Source organism: Dermacentor albipictus, chromosome 10 (genome assembly GCF_038994185.2).
Source record: "Dermacentor albipictus isolate Rhodes 1998 colony chromosome 10, USDA_Dalb.pri_finalv2, whole genome shotgun sequence".
NCBI lineage: Eukaryota > Metazoa > Arthropoda > Arachnida > Ixodida > Ixodidae > Dermacentor > Dermacentor albipictus.
In genome coordinates this window covers 34,110,027-34,134,455 of record NC_091830.1, presented here as the reverse complement: position 1 = coordinate 34,134,455, position 24,429 = coordinate 34,110,027, and the positions used below count along the sequence as shown (strand labels likewise).

The 24,429-nt window shown below is 50.0% G+C and overlaps 1 protein-coding gene across 6 annotated transcripts in view; it reads right to left on the bottom strand.

The window, feature by feature from the left end:
* The window catches only part of LOC139051095 (TNF receptor-associated factor family protein DDB_G0285149-like), a 67,293-nt gene that overhangs the window by 29,348 nt on the left and 13,516 nt on the right, over positions 1 to 24,429 (bottom strand). For 5 of the 6 annotated variants that reach the window (XM_070528193.1, XM_070528194.1, XM_070528190.1 and 2 more), the window contains exon 3: positions 7,434 to 7,526. The exons of the other annotated variant lie outside the window; for it this stretch is intronic. In XM_070528193.1, the coding sequence (XP_070384294.1) occupies positions 7,434 to 7,526 (93 nt within the window). The remainder of the gene's footprint in view (positions 1 to 7,433; positions 7,527 to 24,429) is intronic. 6 annotated transcript variants of the gene reach the window in all.

The following is a 24,429-nucleotide window of genomic DNA, read 5'->3' as shown; positions in this document are numbered from 1 at the left end:
GGGCTCTATAATTTAAATTTATTTAGTTCTTTTTTATTCAGCTCGCGACGTCAAGCTTACGCAGCCGCCGACGCATGGGCGCTGTCCCGTAATGTCCTTTTTTTTATTTCATAATTTATGTATTGGCAACAATACAGAAAATTACAAGTGCATAGTACACATGAGGAGGTCCCATAGTCGAAGACTGTATCGGGACCTCGTGTTAAAGAAGCCTATGGTGGTATACAATGGTATACAACAACCCAATGAAATGCTCTCATTTCTTTTAGCATGGGAGCTTTGTTTGGTTTTAAAGCGAATACCTTTGTCTACCCTGACAGGTCTTTCCTTAATAAATTTACCGACTGGCCCAGCCCATCGGCCATCAGCCAAACGCAAGCAAAGCAGATGACGATTATTGTTTGGGGAAAAGCTAAGTTCCAAAGGGTGTAAACTTTTTTAAGGATATAAGCTAAGCCATTTTTACTGCCTCTCACCACTCCTGCCTACACTACTGCCACCCCTTGGCATCATGTAGCTACAGATAATCAGCACAGATATAGCTACCGCTTGTGATAATCTAATTACATTGTTGTATAGATACTTTAACACAACTTAATTATTCATGCAGTTAGGGGTCAATCCTCACTGCTTGAATAGTTATCTTCTTGTCAAAAAAAATATATGCTGATCCAACGCTCATCTTCGAATCTATGTGAAGCAAAACATTCGGGAAGCGGTTAATAAAACGTCCAAAATTTCCCCTGTGACGACGAGCGACCACGTAGACCGGTAAAGTCGGGCTCTCGCAGGAGAGGAAGAACCGACGCTCCTTCGCTTAGCGTAGCATTTTTTAATGATCTCTCTCGGAACGCTAGACCGTGCCGGAGCGCGCCAGCCGCTCCAGCCTCGTGTAAACGCGAGCGTCTACGTCATCTCTCGTGCGACGCCGATGCTGCTACCGCTACAGAGGCCTCCCCCCCTAGAGAGGAGGAAAGTTCGACGAACGATGGAAAGCCCACGTGACGCGGCGTGTCTTGGCGTTGGACTTGGGTGTGACGTGCGCAGGCGGCGACGAAGGATGCAGCAGGGTCGCGTCGCATACTGGTGGAGCTGATGGCGCGGGTGCTTCGATGTAGGTGGGTTTGAGACGTTCCAGGGCAATTGTGTCTGATCGGCCGTTGAGATTGACAACAAACGTCGTCGGACGACGCTCTACAGCACAATATGGCCCGGGGTAGTGTGGTTGCAAAGGCTTCCGTACGGCACAGTTACGCACTAAAACGTGGGTAGCAGAGCTGAGTGCGGGAGAGACGTACGGGGACCTTGCTTGTTGTGAACGTGTAGGCACGGGGCGTATCTGGCTCAAGAAAGCTTGCAGTTCGGCAACGTAGTCGGCAGGTGATGGCATAGGCGTTTTGGGGGTGGCCACAAAGAAATCGCACGGAAGGCGTAGGTGAGTGCCGTAAACCAGCTCAGCACAGGAGCAACCTAGGTCGCTCTTGAGTGCGGCTCTGATGCCAAGTAAGACGAGGGGCAAATCTAGGACCCACTTCTCCGGCGATTCATGTGCCATAAGGGAGGCCTTGAGATGCCGGTGAAAACGTTCAACTAGTCCGTTGGACTGCGGGTGGCAAGCAGTTGTGCGAAAACGTGTCGTTCCGAGTAGTTTGAGCAGCTCGTTGAAGAGTGCCGAGTCAAACTGTCGACCGCGATCTGTGATTAATGTGGATGGGCAGCCGAACCTTGCTATCCACGTAGACATGAAAGCTGCTGCAACTGTGGGCGCTGATATGTCAGATATAGGTGTAGCTTCTGGCCACCGTGTATAACGGTCGATGCATGTCAGTATGTAGCAGTAACCTTTCGATGGTGGGAGAGGGCCGACGAGGTCCAGGTGTACGGTGTCGAAACGAGCATCCGGTGGAAGAAAAGACTTGGCAGGCGGAATGGGGTGACGCTGGACCTTCGAACGTTGACACGACAAACAGCAGCGAACCCAATCGCGAACTTGCGCGTTTAGCCGAGGCCAAACGAAACGACTGGAAAGAAGCTTCTGTGTCGCGCGTATGCCAGGGTGCGACAGGTTGTGCATGGTTTCGAATAGACGTCTGCGAAGGGATGCAGGAATGTATGGTCTGGGCGTGTCGTTAGAAGTGTCGCAGACGATGGACGTACCATCTGGGGTCACAACGACGTCTTCCAATTTCAGGGACGTTGACGAATTCCGGAGTGTACGAAGATCAGTGTCGTCACGCTGTTGACTGGTGAGTAAGTCGGCCTCGATGATGAAAGGTTCCGATGTCAGTGTAGAAACGACATTGACACGACGCAGAATGTCGGCTGGAATGTTTTCGGTGCCCTTGATGTGGCGGAACGTTGTTGTAAACTCGGAGATGTAGGAAAGCTGTCGAATCTCGCGGGGCGAGTAACAGGACGCCGAACGATTCGTTGCGTGCACAAGGGGCTTGTGGTCCGTCAAGACAGTGAATGCACGGCCTTCGAGGAAATGGCGAAAATGCTTGATAGCCAGGTAAACAGCGAGTAATTCGCGGCCGAAAACGCTGTAGCGGGACTGCGCAGGCTTCAGTTTCTTGGAGAAAAAAGCGAGTGGATGCCACTCATTGTGGATGAATTGCTGCAGAACGGCACCAACGGCGGTATGTGAAGCGTCGGCCATGATGGCAGAGGGTGCGTCTGGCTTTGGGTGTCTAAGCAGCGCGGCGTCGGCGAGGGCAGACTTGACTCTTGTGAAAGCGTCGGTGGCCTCTTCAGTCCACTGAAGCACTTGTTTGTGTTTGTTTACCAGGAGAGCGTCTAGCGGAGCCATAAGTCGTGCGCATTCGGGAATGAATCAGCGGTAGAAATTGACAAATCCGAGAAATTGGCGAAGCTTGGTGAGTGTGGTCGGTCCGGGAAGGTTTTCGATGACGCGAATCTTGGACGGCAGTGGTCGAATGCCGTTAGCGTCGACGATATGACCGAGGAACTCGAGTTCGGGTTGACCGAATTCACTCTGGCGGCGTTGATGACAAGTCCTTTTTTTTTACTGGCAAGGCGTGAAAACAACAACCGCAAGTGGTGAAGATGTTCTTCTGCCGAAGAGCTTGCGACGAGAAGGTCGTCAATGTATGCAAAAACGAAATGCAAACCTCGGGTGACGGAATCGATGAAACGCTGAAAGGATTGGCCTGCGTTCCGTAAACCGAAAGGCAGGCGGAGAAATTCGAAAAGACCGAAGGGTGTGGTGATGGCGGTCTTGGGAATGTCTTCTTCAGCGACCGGTAGTTCATGGTAGGCGCGAACGAGATCGATCTTAGAAAAGATTGTCGCCCCGTGCAATGCTACCGTGAAGTCCTGAATGTTCGGTAGAGGATAGCGATCAGGAACTGTGACGTTGTTTAGTGCCCGGTAATCGCCGCATGGGCGCCAGTCTCCCGTCTTCTTAGGCACCGTGTGAAGTGGTGATGCCCAGTTACTGGAGGAAGGGCGGATGATGCCAAGTTGCAGCATGTGTTCGAACTCCGCGCGAGCGATCTTGAGTTTCTCCGGGGACAAACGCCGGGGTCAGAAATAGACCGGTGGGCCGGAGGTGACGATGTGATGGCACACGTCATGTTGTACCGGTTGCGTCCAGTCCGGCAGGCGCGTCAAAGTGGGAAACTCGTGTAGGAGTGCGGCGAAAGGTTCGTCCAACATGGCAGAAATAGTCGCTATGGGCGATGTGCCTGATGATGGGACGCCGGGAACGGATAGCTGGGTCACGGGGTCGATGAGACGGCGTCGTTGGATGTCCACAAGGAGTCCGTAGTTATGCAAGAAGTCTGCTCCAATGACTGCATGACGGACGTCTGCAACCAAGAAAATCCAGCGGAACTCTCGTCGAAGGCCAAGGTTTAGCATGATGGAGCGTGACGAGAAAACTGGAATCCTGGTGCCGTTGACGGCTTGCAAAAACGACAGAGGAGTCGCTTTTCGGTCGGAGCGCTGGGCGGGTAGAATGCTGACGTCAGCACCTGTGTCGACTAAGAATCGTTGTCCCGTTACTCTGTCCGTCACGTAGAAGAGGCGACTTGCGTGTTGGGCCGGACCACTCGTCGCCGTTAGAGGTCGGCCGGCCTGTTTCCCTGCCAAGCGCAGGGACGCCGACAGTGACGAGCGTCGTTTCGAAAATGGCGGTGGTAGTAGCAAACGCCAGGCGCTGTAGTTGGTTTCATTTTGGGTGCCCGTGCGTCTTGATCTGCTGGAACTACGGCTGCGTGGGCGACGAGACGCGCGGCGATGTTCCGCTCCACAGATGATGCGTTCCAAGCGCTCACACAAGCAGTCGAGCGGAGATTGCACTGCGGAAGAGCAGGGAAGAGTTTGCAGAGCGGTTGTATTGTCACCCGGAGACGGTGCCGTGGCTGCGATGGTTGGGGTGGCTATTTCCATGACTATGTCGGCCAAAACGGCAAGTCCGGTAAGGTCCATGGTAGAGGCTGTCGCCAGGACTATCTGCACGTTAGCCGGGAGTCGTTGCAAAAACAGTTCGCGCAACGGCATGTCGTCGATGGATCTCGCGTTGTTTCCGAACAGCTGGCTCATTCGGCGAAGAAGTTGACTAGGGCGTTGGTCGCCGAGTTCTTCAGCGGACAGAAGCTGCTGGATGCGAGAATGTTGAGAAGCTGCTGTGCGCTGTAGCAGTGCTGCCTTGAGATCGTCATAGGCGGCGGCAGACAATGGGGAGTTCAACAAATCTGCTACCTCGTCAATGGCGGCGGGCGAGAGCGCTGCGACGGCGCAATGAAACTTCGAGGCTTGAGAGCGGGTACCAGCGACTTGAAATTGCGCTTCGGCCTGAAGAAACCACGCCGAAGGATGCTGGTGCCAGTACTGTGGGAGGCGGACAGCAATGGCGGAACAGGAGGGCTCACCGCGTTCTTCGGAAGCGTTCTGGCCTTGAGCTCTCGTAGCGTTGGTCTGGTCCATGGTCGTCTCCACCACAGGAGCGTATGGCAGTATCACGCTCGGGTTCACCAAACTGTGGCGACGAGCGACCACGTAGACCGGTAAAGTCGGGCTCTCGCAGGAGAGGAAGAACCAACGCTCCTTCGCTTAGCGTAGCATTCTTTTATGCGAAACATATTACGAGGGCTCAACCCAGCTCCTCAGGCGCGGCGGTGTCGCCTTGAATACCACGTGACACCGTGACGTCACGACAGAGGAGAAGTGGCTTTGGCTCAACTCTTGCAAGATGGGCTGGGTGGGAATCGAACCAGGGTCTCCAGAGTGTGAGACGGAGACGCTACCACTGAGCCACGAGTACGATGCTTCTAAGCGGTACAAAAGCGCCTCTAGTGAATGCGGTGTTGCCTTAGAAACGAGCTGTTTCTAAGGCTCAGGCGTGCGTCGCTTGCTCAGGCGCACATTTCGTTGCCGCGCCGAACGCTGCGTTGCTCGACGCTCACCGCGTCCAATGCGGGGCGTCCAAGGCGAAGCAGAGTAACGCATGAGTTGTTTCTTCGTCTAGCCGAACCAAATATAGCCAAGCAACAGCAGTTCACCAAGCTAAACAGTGGTTCAACAACTAAAATAAAGGCTAGTATGCTTCGCATCCTGGGCTTAACCTTACCTAAGCCACAGCCATTTTTTTAATGATCTCTCTCGGAACGCTAGACCGTGCCGGAGCGCGCCAGCCGCTCCAGCCTCGTGTAGACGCGAGCGTCTACGTCATCTCTCGTGCGACGCCGATGCTGCTGCCGCTACACCCCGTTTCCTTCCCGCGTGTTTGGCGTAAATGAAACTGGTGCGCCCGCATTTCCTCCCTGTCACCCAAGTTTCCTAATGTGACACACGCGGCGTTCATCTGCAAAAGCAACCTAAGTGACAAGCGCCGACATCTTAAAAATGCAAAATTATATGAACGCCATCGAACTAAAAAACAAAATATGCATAGATGCACTGGCCAGTTAAGTTCGCTTATTTTCATGACGTCGGGCTGTTTTCCGTATTTAATACGGCTGTCTTTCCCGTACAGAGCTTCTTTATGCCAGCGATTTCAGGACGAAACGTGAACGTCTAGGACAAATGTATTGGCTGACCAGGATATCGCTGCATAGTCCACGGTATATTTTAGCTTCAAGCAACTACATTTCAGTTTACAATTGGCTTAGCATTTACTTCAGCAGAGCAAGGTCATTATGCTAAGAGCGAACTCTACGAGGCCCCGGCTCTGTTTCAGAGGTGAAGTGCAGGCGCACTGTGTCTCTGCAGGAAGACCTTGTTCGCAATGGTTAGGTTGTCACTCAGTATAGTTGGCATTGACAAGGTAAAAGTATTCAGGCAATTGCGGCCTAATGGTTTGAACACAGGGGTGCTGTTCTGAGGGGCAGTGGCCTGAGCCCACCATTGGGCTAGTAAATCAAATTTTTTGTGTGCATGAACTGTTCGGCAAGATGAAAAGCGCACCCAGTGTCACCCAGCAGCCATGGTCATGATAGTCAGGGAAGGTTTGTAAGGAAAGTTTTCTTTTAAAGATGAACAAACCTTTATTTAGGTCACATATGCCCAAAGATACGCACATTCTCTGTAGAAATCGATAGTTGAATTTTAAGCAGTTTTCGCGTGTTGTATATAATACACTGCGCCATTAGCGAGATATTTTGTGACCATGGAGAAAGGCTTTGGAATTGTAAAAAACCTACAAAAATATGTCGGAGTCACGGAAAAGCTTGAAACCTCGCTCTAAAATATGGAGTGTATTTCTGGCATTTCTATCTAGTGCAACTACGTTTAAAATTTAGTGAAACCATCCTTAACTGATTTGTAGCCCCAATATCTTGGCCGCAACCTTTTATAAAAAATTGCTTTTACATGCGCCTTTGCTACGCATTGCGTTCGGGAGCTTGACGCAAGCCAGACCAATGTTTGTTTTTCTCTTCCTCCAGGAGTGGTCTGTTAGTGCTGTTGTCATTAGCTCTTGGAACACGACCGGCCTCAGGCTGTGTTCATTGTAACTGTACAAGAATTGATATTACATTCTGTAGTATAAATATTACAGCAAATGTTGATTACCTCACAGAACAACAGGATTGTCCCCTTCGTTAAAAATGCTACTGTAAGCTGATGAACAGCGAACAATTACTCCGGTGCTATTGAGTGCCGGTTTCTAGTGCAATATAGCTCATAACAATTTCTTTATTTACGAACTTTTTACGTAATTTGTGACGAGCCACCGCTATGTATCATCGAGAAGCGAAACACACGCACGAAGTTTTTCGCAATTACTGCCGCTACGGGTTTCAATGATAGACACAACCCAAATTCTGGTGGATGTATACAATGTTCTTTCGATTTTATAGTAATCAAATTTCATGAGTTATATACAGATATTATAGACCACAGGTTGGAAGGTTTAGCTATCACCTAGAACACTATTGCTAAACAGCTGAGAAAGGAAAACGCTTTCGCACCGCAATGGCAGACAAGACCTTTGATGTTGAGCAACCCGGACATTCGATGTGGACGTGTTTGTACAACGCGTACTGGCAGCTTGCCGATTTTGCCTGCAGACAAAAAAAAGGAATTTGGCGTAGGTTTTGCTGTAGTTAGCAAGAAATGGCGTTGATTCAAACATCTAGTGATACAGCATTGAGGCTTTATGGAGCAAGCACAATTTCAATCACTCAGGATCTTTTTGTTTTCTTATTTGTCCTCTAAATACGAAAACTATAACATGCCGATAACCTTTCGTAGTCTGTTTTTAATTAAAGCCCAGTCAGACATCATCGAGCAACGAGTGGCACTGCTATATCTGGCTTGACTATGGAGAGGTCACGAAAGCTGCCGCGCTTGGGACTTGGGCTGCAGCACACTTTCGGCTGCAGTAAGAAGTCACCAGCGACTACGAGCGTATTCGACCAGTGGGCGGTGTGAAGCATCGTCCCACAGTGCATGACTATCGTTTGTCTTTCGCCAGGGAGTCGGGGCTACTGCAAAAGTTATGCATACCCCTCCTGAAAGCAAACTCTCTGTCTCTTCTGCGATATACCACCATTCCCTTATCTCTTTCAAACAACGAGCCAAAGCGCTATTCTTTTTAAATAAAGTTTTTTTGAGCGCCATTTAAAGGGGAACCCGCTAACACATGCAGTGCGAATGCTGAACCACCTAGCTGCCTGTAAGAGATGATCGCGACCTTGACGTTCCACCCGGCAATGTTCAGATGCCTGGTCCATGCGGACGCTCATCAAGTGTTGTTTCTTTTTCGACACAACGCTACAAGGGTGTTGTTTACACAAAAATGTTTATGTTTGCTGTCCAGGTTCAGTTTGATTCTTCCGCTTAAGTTTTCTGCATTTTCCACCTTATTTTACATCTGAGAACCACATTCCGAATGTTTAGGCGAATGTTTCTTACGGTTAGCTTACGGTTTTATCTTTGGCTCTCATTGCTGTGGCGCTCCAGAAAACATCGTACCGTCGCGTGCGATATGGAATAGAAAGCTCGAGTTTCGACAGTTTGAGTAAGTGTGCCGTCACACTGCGTTCTTGGCACGGAAATATCGAAACTAGACAAGACTACTAGCTCATTTTCTACCTCCGTTGCTGTTCCGGGCAGCATATAGTTTTATACAGTAATTTCTAGACGGATCTCTGGCGCTACAATCTTTCAGCCACCATTCCATTGGTGGCTGAAACTGCAGCTTATTTAACCGTAAGGTTTAGTGGGAAACGCTGGCGGCGAATGCAATGTACGAAGGCAAGCTTTCTTGTGAAAACGTGGCCTCTTGCGTGGGTCGAACTCCAGTTATTCTTTTGCACTTTTAATATTTCAGCCTGAGAAGAGCTAATATAAAGGATATGCGCTATCGTTGTGTTTTTACTTGCAATATGTGTGGGCTGTCATTCTGAAAATTCCGATGAATGACATTGTAAAGAATGAAAGACAAGGCATGAGCTACTTTGGTGGTAGAAGAGTGGTTTGGTATGCGTGGATCAGAATTTGGTTCGACATTGCTTTTGTCATATAATTTTCGTCTTCCACGCCGGATTTTGTGCGACACAAGGCTCTTATTACTATAGCGTTAATATCTAGAACGCAAGCGTCACCACCGGAAGTTCTCTGCACTTGACACTCAACAATTTCAACAGCGTCTGAAGCTAAGTGCGCATTATTGTAGGGCGTTTCATGTCTAATCGCCACACAACTCGATGTCTTGTCTCCTTGTCGACCAACTTTCTGTCTATTCTTTTCTAATGTGTAATTCTAAGCAGCTGCAAGTTATATTTTTAGCTGAATATGTAATTCCGCGATATTGTCGATTCCACCTTCTCATAATGTTTCGTTGACTCCAGTGGGCTACCACTGAATTTGCATGATTTTCTTTGGATGTCACTAATGATTTTGTACCTAATACGCCGTTGACCACACCATGAGCTGCAAAGCGTAGTTAGACTTTGCAGCCAAGCTGCGGCTTACTTTTACGGTTTTAAGGTGGCCTTAACCAACATTGATTGGCAGTGCACATGCTTCCTTTGGAAAGTTCGGAGGTTTTTTGTGCGTTTGCGCTGTTTTTGAAGAATAGCATGCTAGACCCTTCACCAGGCAGACATTGCTGCTGTGAGAAATCAGTTGATTCGTTTCACTCTTCAATAGCCCCCCCACCCCTGACTTTTTGCTTCAAGACGAAGTGCCTTTCAGGCAGAACACCGAGTCTTCCAGCTCTACTAATTTTTTGATTTCTTAGACTTTGCCAGTGAACTGCTGTTTGCTCCTTAACTGCGATGGAGATGGAGTCCCACGCGCGTCCGCCGGACTCGGCAGTGCCCGCGGCGGCTGCCTCCAGGAAGCGCAAGGGCACCGAGAGTGACACTGACAGCGACGACACTATGCATCACTGTGTCAGAAGTGAACATTCCTGTGACGATACCTCCGAGCTGGTGCGGAGTCATAAAGCAAAGCTAAGGTTTCTCAGTGCATCACCGAATTCGAGTGGGTCGCCCGTAAGACCTTCGCAGAATACCGAGGTGCTCACTATCCTCTTCGCGCCAGTTCTCCCCACTGACAACCTGAGACGCCTAACAGGCAAGCCGTGTCTTCACATATAGAGGCACTTGTTCCGAATGAAATCAAAGACATCAGAGTGAACGCCCGTAAGGACGTCCTTGCGATTGACGTAGAACACGCGGCTGCGTTGGATTCTTTGTGCAATGTCATGGAACTTGACGGGATGAAAGTCCACCCTTGTATTCCGCTGAGCAAACAAGTTAGTACTTGAGTAATTTACGATGCTGATGAGACCATTGTCGACTCCGATCTGTCGATCTCAATCAACAAAGCTACAGAAAACACCATCAGTACAAACGCGCTTGGTCTCGGCACGTCACGGTGTGTCAAAATAATATTTAAGGGCGAATCGCTCCCATCGCATGTAAAAGTGGGTCATTTCCGACACACAGTTTGCCCCTTTATACCAAAACCGCTGCAGTGCGGTAAGTGCATGAAGCTTGGCCATGTGAGTAGTGTGTGCAATAACATTACCGTCTCTTGTCGCGGAACTGGGCCCCACTCCGCTAACACGTGCGAGGCCAATGTGCTGAGGTGTACAAACTGCAGTGGCCCTCACGATGCATCCACGACGGAATGCCCTTTGCTTCAAAAGGAATTGGCAATATTGAATAAAATGGTTAGAGACCACTTGTCTCATCGAGAAGCAGCAACATCTATTAGGCGACGACGATCACGTCGCCGACGTCGATCAAAAACCTCCAAAGCCTCTGCAGAGCGCCAGCCATGTACATTACCACCCACTCTTCCTACTGAGCGAAATCAGACTTCTACAGCAAAGGATACTTCTACTGTGCCTGCTAAATTGACAGACCATGATCAACAAATTGTTGTCATGATCAGCTCTCCGGTGATTGCTATTCGTGTTCTTCTGGACGAGCTACAGACACCAACACCTCGTAGTGTGTAAGTGCTGGATTCCATCAATCCGTCTTTGGCAAGCCTTTAGAAGTCCTGTGCTTCACAACTTCTACAGCAGAACCATGGCTCATCGACAACAACAGCGATCGTTCCGAGATGATGTCAGAAGTGCCTCCATATTCCAAAGGAATGCGAGAGTTCTGAGGCCGCCTATTTCAGATTTTCTGCCGCTCGTGTTTGAAAATCACTTTTCTACACTGGTCACCTATGAACCGAATTTATCAGCCTCCATAAGACTATCAGGATATGAACCTTTTATTCCTACCACATGTATCCGTAGTATTAAGTTTCTGGTTTGCATTCGCAAAGACCATACGCATTTTTCTCAACCCATAGCGCCACACGACGGTAACCAATGCGTCTATGTTACTGTGAAAAAGAAGAGGCTGTCTTTTACTGTTATTGGCATCTATCTTTCTTCAACAAGTCAGTTTCATAGCAAAAGACTAGACGATATTATGGCTGCTACTCCCGGTCCTTAAGTAATAACAGGGGACTTCAACGCTCACCACCATAGAGGCGAAAAAGAAGACGACGAACCTGCTGCAAGCCTTTCTGAGTCGCTCTGCCTACATTTATCGTTATTTCCATTATTTTCTGGTAATATTATTGGTCAGAACGGTTCAAGACATCTGTCGACTCGAAAAGGTGCCTTCCGTATAGGAGACCGACGCTTGCTGCGCCACCCGCCGCCTCACAAGGTGCTATACTGAACTAAGCTGGCACGGACGAGCACCCCGCCATGACCTCCCAAGGGCTGACATCGAGTCAGAAATACCAGCCGATTTGTACAAGCCAGCCTGACTGCAAGCGACAAGACACTGGTGAATCTGAAGACGAGTCAACTATCATCGAGGACGACAACGTGGCGAACCCTTCAGACCTAGACATGGACCATGGTGGTTTCCGAATTGTGCGCCATCGTAAAGACAGGGCGGAGGGCATTCCAGTGTTAATTACTGCAGCATCCGAACGAGATGATTTAAGGCAAGTAAACCCTATTGTCCTGTATTCTGAGCTTGAAACGATTCCCGGTGGAGCACCAGTGAAGAGACACTTCACAGAACAGGGAGCATTGCTCTTAGATGTAGAGACAGAAGGACAAGCCAACGTCCTTCTAGCGACCAATAATATCGGCGGCATAGTCCTATCTGCCCGTGTCCCACACAGTTATATGAAAAACACGTGCATTGTTAGAGGAGTCCCTAAATGGTATTCGGATGAAGAGCTGCTCACCTACCTGAGACCTCAGGGAGTATTCCATGCAAGAAGAATCATCCGTCGGGTCCAAACCTCGTCATCTGAATGGGAGTCAAGGCACACTGACTCGGTGGTTCTCACATTTGCTTCAAATTCTGAACGCCCGGAGAAGATCAACCTTGGTTTCACCAGACACGAGCTTGTCGACTATGTGGAGACACCACCACGCTGTTTTAAGTGTCAGCGCTTCGGACATATCGCTAAGTACTGTCGTGGGGAATAGAGGTGCAAGCGCTGTGGGGGACCTCATGTCTTTAAGATGTGTGCAAGTAAGGACAACTTTGTGTGTGCAAATCGCGGCGGTAATCATCTGGGTCCAAAGAGTGCAAGCGCACCATCGAACACAAAGAAGACGTCCAGAACGCCACAACTAACTTGTTTGGAAACAGAGTACGCATCTCATTTCCCGCGTCTCACACCGATAAACGAAGTTATTGAGCCAACGCAAGTGGTTACAGCCGCTGAGAAGCCTGTTCGAAAAGAGTACGAAAAGCGCACCTATGTGGCCGCAGTAAACAGACCTCAAGTAACACTTGGAAACAGTCAGCAGGAAAACTGCCAGCATGTGATACGCGCTTTGTTCACGGCACTACGTTCCCAAATCGCGAAGATGCCTGCTACTTCAACGAAGGATATGCGGGAAGCAGTGCTGGCTCTTGAGTCAGTAATACTCTGCTCTACTACCTCGTACACTCAGTAGCATAATGGCAATTTCTCGCCCACGTGGTACATTCCGTAGTCCAAAAGTGCCCTTAATAATGCAATTGAACTGCACCCGGTATTCTACAGCGTCTTTCTGAACTACGCATTTTCCTTCGAGATATACCTATACCAATTCTAGCCCTCTCGGAGGCCGGTCTCTCAAATGGAAGGACGATCCTAGGGTACATCAGACATGGGAATCCGAGTATACCGTCATTTGCAAATGGAAGTGCGATGATATACTTAAGACGAGAAATACCACTCGTCACCTTACCAGTGCAAGACCTTTGTTCTACCTTCTTGCAAGTCGCCGCTGTGCAAGTGTGCCTAGGAAAACGAAAACTCAGTGTGGTGTCGGTGTATATAAGCCCGTGCAGGAAGGTCTCAATGGAAGCGTGTATAAAGGACCTTTGCATTCATTGCCCCTCTCCTAGAATAATCTGCGGCGACTTTAACGCACATCATTCACTCTGGGGAGATAAGACTGCAGATTCCCGAGGCAAGGAACTTGTCGGAGCCGCTGATGCTGCTGACTTATGTATCACGAACGATGGCAAACCGACTTTCTTCGGACCACCAGATTCATGGAGTGCCATAGACCTCATGCTCCATTCTACAGACCTTGTCGTATCGTCAACAATGGCCCCAGACAGGATGGGCAGTGACCACTTTCCGATCTTCACCAACATCACCGGATTTCACACTGCTGGGCGACATTTCTGTGCTGTGACATGCTGGGACACAAACAGAGAAGCGTTGGATGAATCTCCTCGTGAGCGGTTCGCAGATATGCTGCGGAGCAAAAGAGTGGCTACCTCAATGTTGAAACTGCCAGATCATTTCCCTACTCCTGATTTGAAACTGAAATGCCCTGCGCAGCACGTAGGAGAGCGGAGCGAAAACTAATGAGAAAACGGGAAATCCATCTGCGAAAACTGAATACAACAGGATAAACGCTGTCATCCGTCGTCACACAAGAAGGTTAAGACGAGTTCAAAGGGCTGCTTTCTGTGAGAGTGTATCGGCGTTTACTCCCATGACAAGGATATGGGGAGTAATGAATAGCCTATCCGGAAAGATTCGCCTACACAGGCCATTCGAAGCACTTGATTTAAAGCAAAGCAAAGATTTGTAAACCCTTGCAGAAGATTTTGCAGACGTATACACATCTGGCAGATCAGCAGGAGTATCGAACCCTCTGTTGTCTGAAGCATTCCATACCATGGATACACCGTCCACCTTTCGTGAGTTAGATTTGGCAATTTGCAAATTAAGAAGACGCTGTGCCCTGGGTCCCGATTCGATCAGCAATCAGATACTGACTAATCGAGCCCTACTGGACATATTTAATCACGTCTGGAGCACAGGGGAGATCCCAGAAGCGTGGAAGGTAGCATGGGTGGTGCCAGTGCTCAAGTCCGGAAAGGATTCTGCGAATCTCACCTCATATCGGCCAGTATTGCTAACATAATTTGTATCAAAGTTGATGGAAAGACTAGTATGTACGAGGTTAACATGGTATCTTGAGCAAGGAAATAGACTGCCATCATGTATGACCGGATTTCGTCCCCGGTTGAGTGCCCAGGACAGTGTCTTGGATCTACTAAGCCATATCGAGCACCATCGCGTAGACGGCCTTTCCACACTCGCCATCTTTATGGACGTTGCCAAGGCATACGACTGTGTGCTTCATACAGGCATCTTCAACAGACTCCGGGCGATGGGCGTCTCGGGAAATGCTCTCCGATTCGTCCTTAAATTTCTCAGTGATCGATGTGTCCAAGTTAAGCTCGGAAGTATAATGAGTGACAAGCTACAAATTTCCCTCGGCGTCCCACAAGAAAGTGTCCTATCTCTCTTGCTTTTTAACGTTGCCATGGCCAGCCTTCCAGATGCCCTGAAAGTAGATCGGACGACAGTTAAAATGTCCATCTACGCAGATGACATCTGCATTTGGATCTCGGGGTACCAACACAAACGTTTGGCCCGGATAGCCCAGGCCGAAATCTCCACTATCGATCACCACTTATCGACGCTTGGCTTATCTTTATCAGCAGAAAAATCTGCCTTCATGCTTTTCCCAGGAGTGAGACGCAAGTCAACACGTCTGACGCTGAATATCAGAGGGCATTCAATTCTTCGTGCAAATCGTGTTCGATTCCTAGGCGTCATCATCGACAACAAGCTACTATGGCGTGGTGCGGTTGGAAGTGTTGTGGCTGCATCAGTGCAAAGAGTCAACGCACTTCATCGATTGGCAGGTGTACGTTGGGGAAACAATCCTATATCCATGCTTAAGCTGAACGCTGCACTGATGACAAGCCGCGTTCTCTATCAGCTCCCTCTGATATCACCGTCATGGAGTCAATTCGAGCGCTTGGAGGCAGTGCACAGAAAGGGACTTCGCTTGGCGATGGGAGTTCCAACGGCGGCTTCAAACAAGAAAGTCACGAATGAGGCAGAGTCTCTTCCACTCCGCCTCTTGGCATCTTAGGCCTTGCTGAGGCAGCTATTAAGGCTGCGCGAGTCACGCGCAGGCACGGCGCTTCTCCGGCGGCTAAGGGCAAGAACTCGCTCACATTTCCATGCGGCGCTGAGCACCTTCCGATTTTTAGGATTGGAATGGCCTAAACGAAGTCACCTTGACCCGCCATGGTCTTTTTCGGATGTCACCTGCAGCATCAATGTACCCCACCTACCGACTAAACCCACCATTTCAACTGCCGAAACAAAGTCCATTGTGCTGGACTCCTTGAGTACTGTGTTTCAAAGCCATCTACAAGTGTACACAGCCGGTTAGGTGTGCGCACAAACAGATAGCTGTGCAGCGGCATTCTGCATACCATCCCTTGATGTGCCATGGTCTGGCCTACTGGATCGCGTAGTTTCTTCTACAACATCAGAAAGCGCGGCAATCACCGCGGCTTTGAGGAAACTACGGGCCTTTTCTGCACGAGATGTCATGGTGCTGATGGATTACAGGTCAGCATTACAGAGATTACATCGGGGCCTACCTCTAGGGAAATTTACAAAGCAGCCTCTGGCACTGTTTGACCCCCTAACGAGCAAAGGATTTAACATAGGGTTTCAGTGGATTCCTTCACACGTAGGAATTGATGGAAACGAGGAAGCTGACGCCCTTGCATGCCCAGCGCTGACATGTGTCCCAAAAGTGAAAGATCCAAAAGCTTTTCAGAACCCTAAGGATGCAATCCGCCTTAACTTTAGAGAGATGCACAAGAATCCACACGAATCCTGTGTGACTCATGGATTTACACGCGAACAAGAGACTCTTTTATACCGCATCAGGACCGACTCCGCGTACACCCCAGCTTGGTTATTCAAGACTGGGCTTCGCGCTTCCCCACTCTGGGTTTGTTGTGGTAACATTGGTGACATCGAACATTTCATTTGGCTATGGCCGCAGTTGGACACAAAAAGAAAAGCGATGGTCGACAATCTACAAAAGAGAAGTCTTACGCACAGGACCTTTGAAGACTGTTTTCCCCGGAGGGCCCGCGGCATTCAGGAAGAGAGCGCAACGACTGCTGATAGCCTTCCTGCGCGACACGGGGCTCATCGACACCTGGTGACACACCCCTGATCTGAACTCGAAGGAGGATCAGGCAGAACAATCACCGGCTATGTATGCCAGGCTAACCCCGCCTGCTTAAGCATCACAACCACCACCACCACCACCTCACCACCATATACGAGGAAGCTCCAGGATAAATTAGAGGGGCAGGTCACTAATATTCTTTGAATCAGGCCACAACCTGTGTCGTCTAAATGACGGAAATCCGACATTTCTGCGAGGAACAACGTACAACAGCTGCCTTGTTTTGACTTTGGTGTCACATTGCCTGACTGGAACCCATGGAAGAGATCATATTCCTGCCTGTGTGACAATCAATGGACTAGACGCCGCATTACAGGTTGTATATCGCCAAATCGACTGGTCAGTCTTTCAAGGTCGTGTAGAAGACACATACGAGAAGCATATCGTACGCAGCTTAGAAGACATTGTACGCATTGCTTCTCACATTCATCAAAGCGTACAGAGAATGATATTCAATTGGAAAGGCTTTGTACACGACGTCGCCGTGCTGAAAGTAGGTACAGGCGCACAAAATCAATTCTCGACGTCAGAGTTCGGCGCATGCAAAGGAAGATAAAACGCCGAATGGATAAGATAGCGGATGAAAGATGGAAATGCTTTTCCGGGTCAGTGGACCCCCGCAAGCCTCTGTCCCATGTGTGGCGTACCCTACGGGGTCCTTGCTGAAGACCCCAGCAACGACACCGTTTTAACGCCCTTGCTCTATCTCAAAACAGCCTTGAGATAGACGTTGAAGAGTAATTTTGTTTGAAAGTTGCCGGTGGCACAGTTTTAGTCCATGACATGGCATTAGACGACGTCCTTGGTTCATCATCATCATCAGCCTGGTTACGCCCACTGCAGGGCAAAGGCCTCTCCCATATTTCTCCAACAACCCCGGTCATGTACTAATTGTGGCCACGCCGTCCCTGCAAACTTCTTAATCTCATCCGCCCACCTAACTTTCTGCCGCCCCCTGCTACGCTTCCCTTCCCTTGGGATCCAGTCCGTAACCCTTAATGACAATCGGTTATCTTCCCTCCTCATTACATGCCCTGCCCATGCCCATTTCTTTTTCTTGATTTCAACTAAGATGTCATTAACTCGCGTTTGTTCCCTGACCCAATCTGCTCGTTTCTTATCCCTTAACGTTACACCTATCATTCTTCTTTCCATAGCTCGTTGCGTCGTCCTAAATTTGAGTAGAACTCTTTTCCTAAGCCTCCAGGTCCTTAGTTAACGAGATACAAGTATGGACGCTCCATTCTCCGTGGAAGAGTTAAAAGCTGCTATGGCGCTCTGTAGGTGTTCGTCTTCACCAGCGCTCGATGGCATAACATATACCGTTTTGTGCCACCTAGGCCGAGAAGCACGAAGAGAACTGCACAGCCTTTTAAATAGTTTATGGCAGGATGGTGTCCTCCCACAGCAATGGAAACGCAGCCACCTGGTAGCACTGCTAAAACCAGGAAAGTCACAGCTCGAACTGGCATAGTATCGGCCTATAGCACTTACCAGCCTATAGCACTTACGTACGATCCTCATGCGTGTCGAATGGTACCTTGAACACAACAAAATTTACCCTGACTTTATGGCGGCATTTCGCCGCGGCCATTTATCGATTGACAGTATCATCGATCTAGTGTCATCTGTAGAACAGCAAAAATCATGGAAGCGATTATCAGTAGCACTCTCTTGACGTGAAGGGCGCTTTCGACAACGTTTCCCATCAACTCATTCTAGACGCGCTTTTGACAATTGAACTAGGAGGGCGAGTATATCAATGGATCAGAAAAAAATTACCGACGATTACGTTACTTCCTAATGCGAAATTTGAGCGCAGCAAATAAGCTGTTTCACCTTTTCGATAGATTGAGGCAAAGAAATCGAGCAACACATGTATGCGCTATCACAGAATTTTTTTTTTTATTTTTCACACGTATTCCTTTAACAAAGACTCCATTAACAGTTCTTGACAGTCATGAAGGAAGCTTTGTGGTCGGAGAAATAGACTGATATATGTTCGACTTGGTACACCAATGCTTGATTCTCAAAGACGAGATCTATACAAGTGCCTCGCGAGGTTGTCACAGCCGTGGGACGCGTTACGAGCGAGAGGAACGGGATGTTCTCCCGCATAAGTGTTAGGAAATTGCTGTTTGTCTTTATGTCAACATTAAAGTCCCCCACTACTAACATCGGTGTGGATCGATGGACGGTTAATGCGAGTTGCAGGAAGTGCACGACGTCTTTCGTGAGTGCGGTAGCGGACTCACGAAAGCGGTATCAGTCGGTCGCTGCTAGCGCTGGGGGGATGAAAGGGGGGCGGAGCTGGTTATGAGGCCGACGACAACGCGAAACCCAGGAACGGACGCCAAAGAGCCATTTGTGTAGCCAGCCCTCCTCCACAGTCTCTCCTCCTCCCTTCCATCATCCTCCCTCGCCCGGAGAGCCGACAGCGCGCATGCGCGGCGGCGGAGCAGCGGCGCATGCGCGGCGGCGGAGCGCGGCGGCGGAGGCGAGCTGGTTACGAGGCCGACGCCGACGACGACGACGCCGACGACGCCGACGACGACGACGACGCGAAACCCAGGAACGGACGCCAAAGAGCTGCGCTCTAATATGTCACAGAAAGGTCCTTGTTCGTACGTACGGAAGATGGTCCGACTACCGACCACTACATATGCCGAGGCGTTCTCCAATGCGGTGTTCTCAGCCCTATTCTTTTCAACCTCACGCTTCCTGGGCTGGCCGTATCCCTTCCACCTCAGCTTTGTGGAGTCTAAAACAACCTCAAGTGCGTCTTACGATTCCAGGTTTAAGAAAGAAGATCGGCCAGCCTACCTTGGCCTTGAAGCAAGCTGTTCTTGTGGATATATGTGGACTCGCTTGAAGCAAGCGAGTCCACATATATACGGATGGCTATTCCACTCCGACCAGCTCCACCGGCCCAGTGGTTATACCATGACGATCAATAAGCATCCGATAGAAGATTTCGCACTTGATAACAACGACCGGTTCGGAGCTTGTTGCCCTCCGATGTGCCGTTGATTATATTGTTACGCGAAAGACGAGTCAGTAAGACGAGCAACTATATACAGGATATATTTACAACAGTGGTTGCAGCGCTGACCGGTTAGATTCACAGCGTGAGCCCAGTTCATTCTTCCTTCTCTTTTCTCGCGTTATTGCGCCCACGCGCCCCATTCAAACAATCAAATACCACACTCGTGTAGCATAATCCCCCGGCGGCAGAAGCGATGTCCTGGAGCGTCTAAATGTCATCACTGGGAGGGTGATACTGCTTCATTCGTGTAAAGTACACGATATCACTGGACTCCGAAACAGATAGGGCGTCAAGGGCGATGTCGTAGGTGAAGGGAGTCATGGCACGAAGCACTCGGTATGGGCCTGCGTAACGAAACTGTTTTTCTGACAGGCAGATCTGACGCAACGGAGATCATAGAAGTATCAAAGAACTAGGCGGGAACTGCACGTCTCGGTATCACCGTTTGTACAAACGCGTTTGACTATCTTGGGATTTCAGAAGGCGGTCATGCACGAATTCCCCTGCGAGGGCACAGCGGGCGATGGCGTGAAGTGTACACTCACTGGTCGGTGCCGCGTGAACAGGGAAGGTTGTGCCGAGAGGCAGTGCTGCTTTTCGGCTGAACCAAAGGAAAAATAGGAATAACCGGCTGTGTCATGGCACGAGGAATTATAAGCAAAAGTGACAAACAGTAGAGTGACGTTTCAGTCAGTGTGGTCTGAAGAGACATACTTCGTGCGCATGTCTGTGAAAGTGTGATTGAGACGCTCTTTTAGGCCACTTGTTTGCGGATGGCATGACGTAGATATCTTGTACCTTGTGACACAGGACTGCAGGATGTCCGCGATAACTAACATTTGATAGGAATGTTCGGGCACCGTCTGTGAGAAGTTGTCACTGAGCTTCATTTAATAAAATCACGTCGTATAGAAGAAAATTGGCGACATGTGTCACGCAGCTTGTAGGAAGTGGTCCGGTGATGGCGTAGAGCCTGGCGTAATCTGTGCCCACAGCGATTCACCTGTTCCCAGGAGTAGAAAGAAGAAAAGGGGCAAGTAAGACAATACCAACCCGAAAGAATGGCTCCGCGGGAATGTCGAGTGGTTTAAGGTACCCAGCAGGGAGCGTCAACGGTGTCTTGCGTCGCTGGCATTTCTCACACGTAGCTAAGTATCTTCGAACGGAGCGAGCAAGCCCTGGCCTAAAGTAGCGTCGGCGGATCCGGTCGTAGGTACGTGACATAACCGGGTGATCTGCAGTGGGGAAGTCGTGAAGTTCGTGGAGAACAGCCGCGCGAAGGTGTTTAGGAATTACAAGGAGTAATGCAGGGTCATCGGGGTGAGCGTTGTGGCGTTAGAGTACGCCATCTTGAATTGTCAATAACCGAAAGGAACTGTCGGCATGTGACGATTCGAGGCGGTCAATGATGATACGCAAGGGCGGCTCACGGCGCCGCTCGACGGCGACATGGAGCCGTGGAAAAACAGAGAACAGAGGCGTCGGTGTCAGTATAAAAAGTAGGGTAGAGGAAAAAGGTAGCAGAGAGGCAATCTGTGTTCTGGTGTTGGCGTCCCAACTTGCAAGTCACTGTGTAGGAATATTCTTGTAGTCGGGGGGCCCAACGACCGGGCCGGCCAGTAGGATCCTTGAGCGACGAAAGTGAACAGAGCGCATGATGGTGTGTGATTACTGAGAAGGGCTTATCATATAAACATGGGCGGAACTTTGAAACATCCCAGACGAGAGAAAGACATTCGCGCTAGGTAATCGAAGTTGCGCTCTGCAGTAGTCAGGAATCGGCTAGCCTAGGCTATAACGCGGTCGTGTCCATGTTGGCGTTGCGATAAGAGGGCGCCGATACCATAATCACTGGCACCGGTTCGGACCTCTGAAGGTGCAGATGGGTCAAAGTAGGCCAAGACCGGTGGATTGGTGAGAATCGTGTAAAGGCGTGAAAATGCGGCAGCCTGAGGGGAACCCCACGTAAACGCACGTCTTTCTTCAGAAGTTCAGTGAATGGTTGAGCGATTGCTGCGAAATCATTTACGAACTGTCGGTAATAACAACAGAGCCCCACAAAACTCCGGATGCCTGTGAAAGACTGAGGTACAGGAAACGCCTTCACTGCTCAAACGTGCTCCGGGTCGGGTTGTACTCCGGAAGCATCGACAAGATGGCCAGGCACTATAATCAATATGCGCACGAAGTGGTACTTCGATTAGTTTATTAGGAGCCCAGCCTTGCTGAAGACGTCAAGGATAGCTGCGGCGCGCTCAAGGTGCGCCTCAAATGTAGGAGAGAACACAACGACGTTCTCGAGGTAACAAAGGCAAGTTGACCATTTGATACCTTGAAAGTGAGAGTCGATCATCCGTTCGAACGTGGCGGGGGCATTGCGTAAACCGAATGGCATAACCTTGAATCGGTAGAGGTCAGCTGAAGTGACTGAAGCGGTCTTTTCTTGGTCTTGCTCCGCGACGGAAATCTGCCAATAACCAGATCGAAGGCCGATGGACGAAAAGTATTTGGCACCGTGAAGATAATCAAGAGCGTCGTCGATTCGTCGTAACGGGTGAAGGTCCTTTTTAGTAATTCGGTTTAGGTGGCGGTAATCAACGCAGAGGTGCCACGTGCCATCTTTCTTTTTGACGAGCATGACCGGCGACGCCCAAGGACTCGAGGAGCGCTCAACAATGCCTCTGGTGAGCACCTTGTTTACTTCCTGCTGAATAACTTTCCGCTCTGCCGTGGACACGCGATACAATCGGCGGTGAATGGGAACAGCCTCACCAATGTTTATCCGATGCTTAACAAGGGATGTCTAACCAAGTGGCCCATTGTCATTGTCTAATATGTCGCGGCAGGAAAGCAAAAGGCAATATCGGGCCCGCTGCTTGGTCACGTGCGAGGTCCGGAGCGACCATGGGACGTAATGGGCCCTCGAGGTTAAAGGTATGTTCAAGACGCGTCGGCTGCAAAAGCGGTGACGTGGTCATGTGTCACTCACCGGAGCGTGGCCACCGCTATGCCTTCAGGGAACGCTTGCTTCGTCACGCGTCGTTAAGCCAAAATTGATGACGGGGAGACACATCTGATTGGCGGCAAGGGTTACGACGGCGTGTGGCACAGAGATGTCGCGCGCCAGTAGGACATCACGAATAGGTGCGACGACATAGTCGCCATCAGGCACCGTTGCCGTTGAGGCAAATTCGACGAAGTTTAGGGCTGTTGGAGGTAAGCGAACAAATGCTGTAGTGCAGAGGGTGTTCGGTTGTTCGGGGCGAACGTCTGAAAGAAGAGTAAGCTCGAGGCACAGCGTACCGGTGGCACAGTGGATGAGGGCAGAACGCGTCGTCAGAAATCGAGCTCGAATATTAGGTCATGAGGGAAACTGGTCACCACTGTGATTAGGACTAGAACTTCGCGACCAGCAATTCCTATGCGAGCAGTGCACATACCCCTGACGGCAACAGTGACACCATTGGCGACGCGTAACACTCGAGTGTCGGCAGGCGTAAGAACTTTTTTGAGGCGACGACATAGGTTAGCGCTCATTATGGGCACTATGGCTCCGGTATCAATTATAGCCGCCAACGGAAGACCATCTACGTCTACTTCAATTAGGTTCATGTTAATGAGGAGCGTCAACGGAGGCTTTGGACAGGATGAACACGATGCAGCGCTACCACCAAGAGCTGCACGGCCTAGTTTTCCGCCCGTAGGTTTGGCGAGGAAAAGCGCCGAGGCTGGGGTGACGGGGAGTGACGGCGTTGAGGCGACGGCGATGCAGAAGTAGCGCAGAAGTAGGGTACAGACAGCAAGGCGAATAACGGCGAGAGCCAGCGTTTTGCCAAGGAGCAGGGAATGAGCTCCTGTACGGCGGAATCTAGGTGGTGCGGCAGTGGCGGGATACATGACCAAAGCGGTGGCAGTGGAAGCAGATCTGTTTGGCGACTGGCGTTTGCCATTCAGCAGGATTGCGTGGTCTGGTAGCGAAATACTGGTCATTACAGGTTGTGGACATGGGAATGGGTGCCGAATCAGGTCGGGAGACAGAGCATTTGGTAGGGATGTCAATGTTTGCAATTCCTTGCCACACAACTGCTTGACTAACGGAAATAGTGGGGGCTGCTTGGTAAAAGGTACCGTCAGGGGGTCGTGGATGAAGGGGGGCCGAACTAGCCGCTTCAATCTCATGGCGAACGATACATGTGACGCCCTCTTGAAATGGTCGTGTGGCGGTAAGAGCGGAGAAAGAGGACGTGGCAGGGGTGTTTGGGAGCCGGGAAAACTGTGGGATGACGCGGCGGCTTTTGGCTACCTTGAAGGGGCAGCATTCTTTGCGATGGCGTCGATGGTAGAAATGTCGTTATAGACAAACAAATTGAAGGCGTCGTCAGCGATGCCTTTTAAGATATGGCGCACCTTGTCAACCTCGGTCATGTGTTCGTCGACTTTCCAGCAAAGCGCGAGCACTTCCTGTATGTAGGAGACATGCGATTCGGTGGACGACTAGACACAGGTTGCAAGCTCTTTTCGCGCAGCATGTGCGCGACCTGACGGTTTGCCAAAGAGGTCGCAAAGCCGTTCTTTGAAAATTTCCCAGCTGCTGAGCTCGATCTCATGGGTGCGAAACCAGACACGCGGTGTCCAGTCCAGATAAAAGATCACATTAGCAAGCATGATGGTAGGGTCCTAGTGGTAGCTTTGGCTAACATGCTCATACATACTGAGCAAGTCATCGACGTCAACGTCATTTTGGGTGGCGAATGGATCACGGAGACTTGGAACCACAACGTACGTTGCTGGTGGCTCCGCAGGTGTAAGTGGCGACGGGGTGGTCCCACAGAAATCCATGGGTGAGAAGACA